The following is an 11,821-nucleotide window of genomic DNA, read 5'->3' as shown; positions in this document are numbered from 1 at the left end:
ATTTTTTATAACCGAGCTGTTAGAAAATTCCTTTAATAAATGCAAAAGTTTTAAAATGGCATAACCTCAATGACGATAAAAATTTAAGTTAATAATCAATTAATTAATTAGTAATTACTAATTATTAATTAATTAATTAATTCTTCTACATTTTTGAAGTTTTTTTTTAATACATTTAACAAAATAAATGATTTACTCTGTTCGTTGAAAAATGTAAAAAAATAAAAAAACTTGAAAACAAAGAAATAGAAGAAAAAACAAAAAATCTAAGTGTGACACCTGCGTCATCTACTGATACCAACTTACAAAAAATTATTGATTTAAATTAGTAAAACAAGCCATTAAATAGAACTGATACCCATCCCAACTTTTAAGAGTAAAAGTTCCCCAATTGAATATATTTTAATTATTGATAAATTAAGTATACAGGGTGTTTCACGTAATTTTACGAAGCCTGCGCCTGTAAGATGCAATCAATAATACATATTCCGATACGAACTCGATTACAAATTTTTAAAAATTAGATAATCTTTTATAGTTTGTTCACCCTTTAAAAAATTACAACGTTTTTAGTTAGTTAGTGATTAAGATAGATAAACTACAATCATATTCATGCCATTTCTTGATAGAACAAATGATAACTGTTTCTGAAAAACTGCAGTTTATGACTGTTAATGAAACAGTGATTAGTTTGACAGCTACTGCTGTCATGGGTTTCCAAAAATTAAATAATTAAATGTGTATTTTTTGTATCCAGTGTTCTGTGACTTTGGTATATTTGGGTGCGTACATTAGGCGCAAGCCTCGTAAAGTTATGTGAAACACCCTGTATTGTAACGAAAATAGAAAAAAAAGCAATAAAACAAATAACATAAAGAAAATTATAACATTGATTTTGTCGCCCAAAAAAAAAAAAAATTAATTTGTAATTAAAAAAATTAACGTTGACACCAATTTCTAATGATTAATAGTAAAAGTTCTCAGTAAAAATAATAAGTAACAAAAAAATGTAATTAATTATTTTCCCTATTGATACACAATCTCGGTTTTTTATTTACTCCAAATTTTTTCATTTGATATTTGCTCAAACATATCGCGCATCCGCTGATAAACAAAATACAAAATATAAATTTTTAACTTCTTGTTTATCATTGTTGAAACATGAAGGTTTTATTTATTTCAAGTCTAGTTTTCAACTGTTTTTATTTAACTGTCCCACAGAAAAACGGATTATGTCCAAAAGTCACAACGTGAGTAATTAATTAAATTCAATTGGCTTTAATTAATTGTAATTTTGTTAATTAGAGTATCAAAGACGAAGACAGTCCCTTATTTTGTGACAATCCGCAAACCTTGCGGTAAACACCCCCCAAGCCTTTGCCCCCCTCAACGCGTAACAAGATACAAAACACAAGTAGGTCAATTAATTGTAATTAAAATTATCAAAAATTAATTATTTTAGACCTACTTAGACAAAATTACAATCAACGAATGCTGTAAAGGCTTCATAAAACAAAACAAACTCGCTTGCGCCCCCTACTGTTCCAAAAAATGTCTAAATGCCAGATGTACCCAACCTGAGACATGTTTGTGCAACCCTGGATATACAAAACATCCCAAAAATCCGTATTTGTGCACTCCTAAATGTTCCAGGACTTGTATTAACGGCATATGTACGGCACCTGAAACTTGTACTTGTAGCAAAAATTACCGGAAAAGTGCCAAAAACCGGTACTTGTGTGACCCTATCTGTAGTCGGGCGTGTGTCAATGGTCGGTGTTCCGGACCGGAAGCTTGTACTTGTAATTCCGGTTATGTCAAAGATCCGAAAAATAAATATTTTTGTGTGCCAAAATGTGCAAAAGCTTGTCAAAATGGCATTTGTACAAGTCCGGAAACTTGTACTTGTAATAAAGGGTTCGTCAAAAATTTAAAAGATAAGTACCAATGTAATCCGACTTGTAGTAAGTCTTGTATCAATGGAAAATGTGTCAGACCTGAGACTTGTGCTTGTAATTTAGGTTTTGTAAAAGATCATCAAAGTAATTATTTGTGTAAGGCGGCTTGTAATAAAACTTGTATTAACGGAAAGTGTACAAGTCCTGAAACTTGTACTTGTAATCCGGGGTTTGTACGAGATACAAGAAATAAATATTTGTGTCATCCGGTTTGTAAGAGTGTTTGTATTAACGGCAAATGCTCAGGACCTGAGTTGTGCACTTGTAATCCTGGTTTTGTCAAAGATTCCAAAAATAGATATTTATGTAATCCAACTTGTAAAAATGTTTGTATTAACGGCAAATGCTCAAAACCTGAGACTTGTACTTGCAACTCTGGATATGTCAAGGATTCTAGAAATAAATATTTGTGTAATCCTGTCTGTACAAAAGCTTGTATTAACGGCAAGTGCTCAGGTCCTGAAACATGCACTTGTAATCCTGGTTACGTAAAAGACGTTAAAGATAAGTTCTTATGTAATCCTGCTTGTGACAAAACTTGTGTAAATGGTAAATGTTTAGCTCCTGAGATGTGCACTTGCAACTCGGGTTACACTTTAGATGTTAAAAATAAATATCTTTGCAATCCTGTGTGTTCTGAGTCTTGCATTAACGGCAAATGTTCAGCTCCTGAGACTTGCTCTTGTAACCCTGGTTATACAAGAGATTTTAAAAACATATATTGGTGTTATCCCATTTGCTCCAAGTCTTGTATTAATGGCCAATGCTCAGCTCCTGAGACTTGTACTTGCTACCCGGGATTTACAACCGACTCTTTAAATCAACACATTTGTTACCCCATTTGTAACCAAACTTGTATTAACGGCAAATGTTCAGCTCCTGAGACATGTTCTTGCAATCCTGGCTACACTCCAGACATTACAAATAAGTACAAATGTAAACCTGCGTGCTCTAAAAATTGCATTAACGGGAAATGCTCAGCTCCTGAGTCGTGCATTTGTAATCCAGGTTTTACAAGCGATCAAAATGATAAATTTTTATGTAATCCTTTTTGTAGCAAAACTTGCATTAACGGCAAGTGTGCCGCTCCTGAGACATGCTCTTGTAACCCTGGATTTGCCGTTAACACAACAAATACATACGTTTGTAATCCAGTTTGTAACAAAACTTGTATTAACGGCAATTGCTCCGCTCCTGAGACTTGTACTTGTAATCCTGGCTTTGCAATAGACACTCAGGATAAATATTTATGTAACCCGATTTGTAACCAAATTTGCGTTAACGGCAAATGCTCAGCGCCTGAGACTTGTACTTGTAATCCCGGTTACGTTAAAAACAACACAAATGTTTGTATCCCTCATTGTAGTAATGAGTGTATTAACGGTTATTGTACCGCTCCTGAGACTTGTACTTGTAATAACGGTTACGAAAATGTTAACAATAGTTGTGCAGCTGAAATTAACGGCAAACCTCAAGAGGAGAAGAGTATGATAGCGGCATTTAAGTACAAATTGTAATTACTTGTAATTATTTTTTGTAATTACGTGAATTTTAGGTCGTTTATGATGCCACTAATTGGATGCTCGGTCGTCTTGTTTGTAATAATTGTAATTACAATTTTTGTAATTGCAAGACGAAGGAAACGACAAAGTAGAGAAAGAATCGACTATCCAATATACGGTAAGAATTTATTTTTAAATTACTTAATTAAAATAATTAATTAATTGTAGAGAATTTGATCCGGAATCCGGTTTTTATAATCGACAACCGAAGTTAACATTTGTAATAATAATATTATTATTAAAATTTTCAGTAGAGAAGTGAGTTTTCTTTCCAATTCCTTACTCCGGGCGTCTGCGTTCTGACCCGGAGTTTTCCGGCGCCACCGCTCCGGTTTGGTGGCGTTCAGTGTCGTTTTCGTGTTTATCGCATCGATAACTCATCGTTAAAATCACACTTTTTAATTTCCAAATCGTGCAAATGTGTAAATCAGTATGTAAAGTGCTTTAATATGTCACTAGTGCGTTAACAGAGTCATTTCCGCCTTACTACCCCTCGCTTACCTCTATTGATCCGTTTTGGATGGGCAAGATCAGATTTGGTTACGTCGGTATGAGCCGACTTTGAGACGATTTTATCGAATTATCGACACGTTTTCCAGTTGGAAAATGAGAGCGAATGACGAGGGCAACCTGGATGAGGACCTCTACACCCTCTGGAGATGAAATTCAGTTTGGTAATGGTCATTTTGTATTTACTGTGGCCCATAGAAGGCCAGCGATTGGTGCCGCCGAGGAGTTATCATTCGGATGACGATGACGATGACGAGATTCGTCATGCTCTTAATGACGATGAGGAGGGTGAGAATAATTCAACAGGTAATTTTGACAATGTGACAAAAGGTCAATAACCGGTGACACAGTTGCAAGAATTAATTAAAGCGCTAATTAGAGTGTTGGAACAATGATGAGATGACGTGAGATCAATCCATTTTTCCTGTTGTTTACGTGACTGATGGTGGAATTAATTTCCAACAATGTGTTATGTTGGAAAAGTTTCAAAGTTGCGAGATAAACACATTTTTTGGTTGCTTTAGGTAAAAAGTCGGGCAAAAGAAAAACAACTGATTTTCATAAATTTTCTGTTTGCTTGTTATTTTCCTCCTTTCCAATTTTCTACACTTACATTGTTTTCCTCTTGTTTATTATTATTTTCTTTTAATTAAAACAATCATTCAGTTTAATGAGATTTTTTTCTCACATAATTTTATTTTTTTTACTTTTTTATATTCTCATATTTCTTTCTCAAACTCCAGATAGTGTGAGGTCTAAAAGAGAGCGAACGGCAAAGCCGCGATCCCCCTATAATTATTACTTTCAACACAACATTTTCGAATCCGATAGAATTTCAGTTTATCATTTATTTCGTATCTGTTATTTCCTTTTTATTTATTTTCTTTCCTAGTGTCTCATATTGTTCAAATCTCTTAATTCATACTTCACTTTACTCTTTCTTTTTTATTACAAACTACTTCCTTTTTTAATTTTTTGTTTTCCAGGTTTTCGTATTTTTCAAAAATGTCACCTATATATTTTAATTATCTTAATATTTTGTACATACAGGGTGCTCCAGAACACGCGCCCCAGAGAAAAGTGCCATCTAAGGTAAAATACCATGAACATGGAAAAAATGTTAAAAAAAAATTATCTATAAAAATTTCGAAGTTATCAGGGTTTAAAGTTTGCACTTTGACTCTGTTTATTTCTGTTGAAAATATAATTTTCCAAGTTTTTTGCTATAGGCTATTAAAAGAGGAAACAAGGAAGCTGTATCCTAAATTGTAACTCTGTTCAATGTCATTTGTGGCTTTTATTGGCAAATTTTTTGTCGCTTTACTAAATAATTGTAAAAAAAACATATACTAGATCATCAGTATCTTTAAATAGATATAAAAAAATGTCAAATGTCAAAAAATATATGTCAAAATTTTTTGACAGATAGAATTTTTTAAACATTTTTTTCATGTTCCTGGTATCTTACGTTACTTGAAAATTTTCTCTGGGGCGCGAGTTCTGGCGCACCCTGTATACAACATTAAAAATTCAATTCTTGTCACAAGTTTCTTAAAAATAAATTGTGTTGCATACTTTTACCTTCTTTCTATGTCTGTTTAATGTATACTTTTTCGTAGAATTTCTTTTTTAATCTATTTTTTCTCTTTTATTTCAAGTTTTTAAAGATCTTTAAATCTTGTTTCAATAATTGTATAAAACCAATCATTTTGCACAATTTTGTTTTTAATTTTAATTTTGCATTTTGTGCTGATTTTTAATGCCTTTCTTCTTTTTTATAATTTCACAGCTTTACCTATTTGTATGTGACATTTAAGTTAATTAATATTTTATCATATGTGTGTATATGTTGAGTGACATAAGATATGTAACGTCTTATATGACCTTCTGTTTTTCTTTCTTTTTTTTCCCAATAACTTTTTTGTGTCTTTTCCTCCTATCGTTTAATAATTTTGACGATATTTGCATCTTTCTATAGTTAACTCTATTTCTGAAGTATTAGTAAACACTTTCCTTTTTCGTTTCCTCTTTATCTTCCTTTTTCTTTCTAGTTTATTCACCTCATTAGAATTTATTGTTTTATATATATTTTTTTAAATTGCTTAATGTTTAAATAACATTTTATTCTCATTTAGCACCTATTTTCCTCAAACTTCTTTTTTGTTTTATTTTGTTTCTCTTTTTTTGTTATTTAGTGTTTTACATTGTTCAAAATATCTATTAATTCATACCTCACTTTTACCTTTTTTTATTTCAATCCACTTTTTCATTATTTGTTTCCCAGGGGTTCGTATTCATGTTTTTGTCATTATTTTTCAACTCTATTTTTAATACTCTTTGTACTTATTATACATATACAACATTAAAAATTCAGCATTCTTTAGATTAATTTTGAATTTTTTCTCTTCTTATTCTTCTGACACAAGTTTCTTTACTTTTTTTTACGTAATATTAATCATATTATTACAAAATTCTTTTCTATTTGTTTCCATTCCTAGAAATATTCTCTATATTTTTTTGAGTTTCTTTCTCCTATTTTTTTCTTCTGAATTTTTTCTTTTATTTGTTTTTTATTTCAAAATTTTTAAATCCTGTTCCAATAAGAAAACCAATCATTTTCAACAAATTTATGTTTTTTTTTATACCTTTTTGAGTTTTCAATGCATTTTTAGTAATTCTCCAATTAGAAAATTTCTCAGTTACTTCTTCTGATTCTCTTCCTCCTATTGTTTATAAATCTTGACGAAATATAATAGTTCTATTTTTCGTCTTTTTTCTTAAAATTTTTTATTTTCTCTTTTCTTCACCAGCTAACTTTTTTATGTTTTTACTTATTTCAGTAAAAATTATTATAATTGTTTAATTTTATTTAAGTTAGACAGTAGACTTTCTTCTCACTTAATTTAATTGTTATACATACTTTCATCTTCGTTTTATATCTGCTTAGTTTTCTTATTTCTTTTTCTCTTCTATACTATTCTTTTTATTTTTTTCCTCTTACAATATATTTACAAATAAACAAAAAATTGTTTAATAAGCATGATACAGGGTGTCAGAATTCGCGTCCCAGAGAAAATTTTCAAGTAAGATAAGATACAAGAAACATATAAAAATTCTATCTGTGAAAAAATTTTGACATTTATTTTTTCACATTTGACATTTTTTATGTGATTTTAATGATACTGATGATCTTGTATATGTTTTTTTATAATTATTTAGTAAAAATACGAAAATTTTGCCAATAAAAACCACAAATAACATTCAATTTAGAATAAAGTTTCCTTGTTTTATTTAATTTAAACTCTCGTAACTTCGAAATTTTTGTAGATAGAATATTTTTAACATTTTTTCTATGTTCTGGTATCTTACCTGGCACGGCATTTTTCTCTGAGGCGCGAGTTTTGGCGCACCCTGTATAAGATATACTAGAAAACACAAAAATGCATTGAAAGACTAAAAATAGTAAAAACGACGTCATTCCTAGCGTTTGATCTTTAAATGTCATTTCCAAGACTACCAACCTAATAAAAAGCGCAATTTCAGCCTTCATACGCACACTTCTCTAAAACCAAATCTCAAAAATAATTAAATTCGTGCAAAATCGCTCGATTTCAAACGATAATTACCCTTTGAACATTTGCTACATTTTACGCTCTAATAATTCCACAAATCACAGTCGACTTAGCTAAAACAAAAAACACAAAAATCAACCAATATAGCGTCCCAAATATCTCTTCTCATAATAATTAATGGCATTTCAATTGTCTCTTCTAGACAAAGGACTCTATGTGGGAGCTCCATGTGAAATCGTATGCAACTCGAAACTACTCCACGTCTATTGCAACCCCATCACAGGGGTGTGCGAATGCGAGAAGAACTACCCCGTCAAGCTCAACCCTTACACAGGGTGTGGAAAACGTAAGCGAAATTGCATATAAAAAAAATTTCACCCGAATTGCACACCAATTTTTTTTGTTTTCAGCGAAAAGGTTGGGTGACCAGTGTTACTACCGAGAGACCTGTCAATACACCGATGTCCATTCGGCCTGCATACAGGTCCACCATAACGCCATTTGCCAATGCCAAAATGGCTACCATTCCGTTTCTATTCAAAAAGGGTCGAAAAGGGTCTTCTGTGCCGAAGGTGATAGAGCACAATTTTTGCAAAAATTTCACAATTAAAAGCAAATTTTAGATCTGGAGGTTATGACAACGGATTTCTCGACTTTTGCCGGAGTTTTATCCGGAATTGCGATTTTATCCGGATTAATTTGCTTCGTGTTGCATTTGTTTAACCAAAATATGTATGGACCAAGACGGCACCGTTTTGGTAATGCTAATTTGGCGCCCCCTATTTTATATTCAAGCGATCCAGGTGAGCATACTGTATTTTTTCTACTATGGAAGACTGGTAAACAGACCAAATTTTTGCATAAATATAAATTGTCTTAAGAAAAAAACAGTGTTTTATCCAATATAATTTCTGTCCATCTTTATGCAAATTTAATTCGTCCGTATGCTGCAATTCCTGCAATAAAACACTAAACTTGCGCACGAATTCTCAATTAACTTCTCTCCAAGCACAACACCGTGGCAAAAATCCATTTTTCTCGTATTACGTTCGAGTATTGATTCGGGGCTTGAAATTTTTCGAATTGGAATAAATTTGACACCACTTTAATTTTGTTATGATGATAGAAAGGTCGCAGAATGCGAACAGCGAACTCGGTTAATTAAAGGAATTTCGACCTAAAATAGAAATAATATCGCTTTGGTTAACCCAAGTTTTAATTAAAAGCTGTTGTTTGATAGTTTCGGGTTCGTTTACCAGTTGTGTTATGCTCTATTTTTGGTGTTGCTCACTTCTATTCTATGTATGAATGAAACAACTTTTAGAAAAATTATTTTCAAAAACTTGTAGCTTGGATATTGAAACTTGTGACGAAATATCCGATAACTGTGACCTCTGTGAGCACTTTTGAATTGTATTATGTCTAAGTGGGCGCTGGTTTGTGGTTGTGCTTTAGAGGTGGGTTTACTATAAAAGCCGCTTTAATATGTTTTTCAATCAAAAAAACTTTTTTCCTCTTTAGATCTAATCTAAATTTCTTTTCTTTTTAGTTTGTTTGCCTTTGTTTCAAACTTATTTATTTTACTTTCTATAAGTATATTGATTTTTTTCTTTCTTTCGAATATCTGTTTTTTTTTCTTTCTTATATTTTCTATTTTTTTGTTCCTGTTCAAACAATTTTGGCAATATTTCTAATTTGTTATATAATGAGTGACATAAAAAAAATCAACCCCTTGGATGCTGAACCGATTCTTAAACATTTTTTCTCTTTCTCACTTTAAATACTTTTCCCCTCTGTAGTTTATTTTTCATTCTTAATTTATTTTAAATATTACGTTTATTGTTCTGACGTTTTTTTTTTAATTCTTTTATCTTTAATTCCCCTTTTTACAATTTTCTTTTCTATTTTTAAACTTTTGTGCCAATGGTTGTTCTAAATTATTACATAATTTCTCTTCCTCATACTCCTTCCAGATTTTTTTAATTATTTCGTCTCTATTTCCAATATATCCCCTTTTCATTTTTTTATATTTCCTGTTAGTCTTTTCTTTCTTTATACAGTTTTGGATAATTAATTCAATAATTAACATTAACACTTAGATAATGGCCCATTTCATACATTTTTTTAAATTCTTTTCATTCTCCTCAATATTTTTTTCTCCAAATGTATGGTCTTTTTCATTTTTAGTTACTCTATTCTTTTTATTATTTTTCCTTTTTATCCTGTAATTTACAAAACTTTGTCTCAATGATAATTTTAAATTATCACATAATTTTCTTCCTTACTTCCTTTGTTATTCCCAGTACCTATTCTTTTTGTCATTTGTCAAATGTTTATGTTTTTTCGAAATTTTTCAATCTTCTCCATTTCTTTTCAAATAGTTTTGCATAATAAACACATACTCGTTATTTGTTATAACTATACATAAAAAAGTGAACTCTTCAAATGTTTTTTTTTCATTATCATTATTTTTCTTCTTCGTATTCTCTTTTAGAAACAATTTTTTAGAGACATTTTTTTCTTATCTCTGATCTTTTTTAAGTCTTCTTTCTTTTTTGTATCCTTCAATTTTTCAACTCATTACAAGTTGTTTTCTTAATCATTTTTTACTTTCTTATTAAACTTATTATTTTCCTTATTAAGTTTTGTTCAATTTTTAGTCTTAATTTCTCAATTTTTGCTGTTAATGTCATTTCCTGTGCGTTTGCTTCTATAGTAAGCCGCCTCCAACTCGCCCCTTGTTTTATGCTCGCTTCAACCGTTCGCGCGCCTACTGTTCCAGGATCCTTACCGATGCCTATCATCGATCGCAGCTTGACGTCCCGGACGTCGAGTCGCCGGACAATAGCATCGTTGCCGTCGCGGCGGGCCAGCAGTGCCCAGGGTTGCCGCGGAATAGCCGTTTCCGCCTCCCGTGCAGGTGCGGCCCGCAACGCCGCCATCTTGCTACTCTCTTCTTATCAATCCGATCCCTACCAACCACCAATTTACGAATACAAATTCGGTATAATTTGCACCCTTTTACATCTAATTATCTGTCTTTGTAACTCTGTAACAAAACACCAGTCAAGTGTTAAGACACTCGCGCTTCGTTCGCTCGTGCTACTAAATCAACGACTCGACTGTTCTAGGTATCACAGTTCTCTCCAAATAACCTAAGTATTGTCCCTATGTGTACACCAGTGTTGTCACTCCACAAAACTAACTCATCGTAATTCCAGAGAACGCAAGATGGCAGTGTTTCAAATCGGCTTCAATTTTTCTTTTACTGAAATTTTTTCTTCAACACACACACAGCACACTGCATGTATGTATTTGTTTTCCAAGCATGAGTGTTTCAAATGGGATTTTTCAGTTTTTTGCACTTGCACAAGTCCCAATGAAAAATGCCATTACAAAATGCATGTCTGTGTTTTTCATCGATTTCTTTAGTAATTTTCCGCTTTTCTAAGGCTCTCGCAGACCAAGTTTGACTTCGATTCATAGTGGAAATTCCATCAAGAGTTACAGTCAACGAAGATACGAGCGGGAGCGGGAATTGAAGGAAGAAAGGGAAATGCAAAGGCGATTAGCACGGATGTCTTCTTCGGCTAACTCGAGCGGGAGAATTGCCCCAACTCCTAGCCCCCATTCGACCGATGACCTCCTCCCGACTCTAGAAGAGGACAAACAGGTGACCATTTTTTCTCAAACTAAAATCGGTGTTTTCAATGTTGTGTTTTTCTAGAAGGAATCGTCATGGATTGCGATTGTAAGTCCCAAATGTGCATTCCAATCACTGGCTGTTTTTCTGCTTTGTTTTTTCACTCTCTAAATTAATTACAGGGTGCTGTAATTTCATATTTTCCGCTTCAATTATCTCCGTTTTTGTCCAATTCTAACTCATTTTTTCCATTTTTAGGTTCCTCCTCTCGCTATACAAGAAGAATCGTCGTCTAGTTTCCACGAAGAAATACCATCGACTTCGAAACAATTCCCTTAAAACTCAGCGAAGTACCAAAACTCCAAGTCGCCATGGCCTATTTTGCATTAATTTGCGTTGTGGTTATATGTAATGTGCTACAAGTATAGAAACGTGGCGGACTATGTGCATTATATGTTACGAAATTATGAATTTTTAACATTAAAACGTTAAAATAGAATGATAGGATAATAAACGTTGTTGTAAAAACGTGTATCATTTAAGGAATGGACCAAAGGTTTGTTAACAACACTCCTC

General features: G+C 32.2%; 1 protein-coding gene across 6 annotated transcripts; it reads left to right on the top strand.

Annotated features, from left to right (window-relative positions):
* The first annotated feature begins 3,847 nt into the window (after positions 1–3,847).
* LOC123010022 lies at positions 3,848–11,755 on the top strand. Of its 6 annotated transcripts, none has more exons than XM_044406635.1 (9): positions 3,848–4,068; positions 4,120–4,318; positions 7,805–7,948; positions 8,013–8,174; positions 8,226–8,405; positions 10,385–10,606; positions 11,055–11,275; positions 11,330–11,353; positions 11,504–11,755. In XM_044406635.1, exons 2-9 carry the CDS (start codon positions 4,180–4,182, stop codon positions 11,582–11,584), a joined length of 1,173 nt encoding a protein of 390 aa, XP_044262570.1. In that variant the 5' UTR covers positions 3,848–4,068; positions 4,120–4,179; the 3' UTR covers positions 11,585–11,755. The 6 variants fall into 6 exon arrangements, with proteins under 6 accessions (XP_044262570.1, XP_044262572.1, XP_044262569.1 ...); XM_044406637.1 differs by having other exon boundaries at positions 4,120–4,336; positions 10,385–10,522; XM_044406634.1 differs by having other exon boundaries at positions 4,120–4,336; positions 11,333–11,353.
* The last annotated feature ends 66 nt before the right edge of the window (positions 11,756–11,821 follow it).

Source organism: Tribolium madens, unplaced genomic scaffold (genome assembly GCF_015345945.1).
Source record: "Tribolium madens isolate multiple individuals breed KSU strain unplaced genomic scaffold, Tmad_KSU_1.1 Scaffold_7;HRSCAF=85;Tcas5.2_LG10, whole genome shotgun sequence".
NCBI classification, from domain to species: Eukaryota; Metazoa; Arthropoda; class Insecta; order Coleoptera; family Tenebrionidae; genus Tribolium; species Tribolium madens.
Note: the sequence above shows the minus strand (reverse complement) of the source record. Positions and strands in the feature narration are given on the sequence as shown.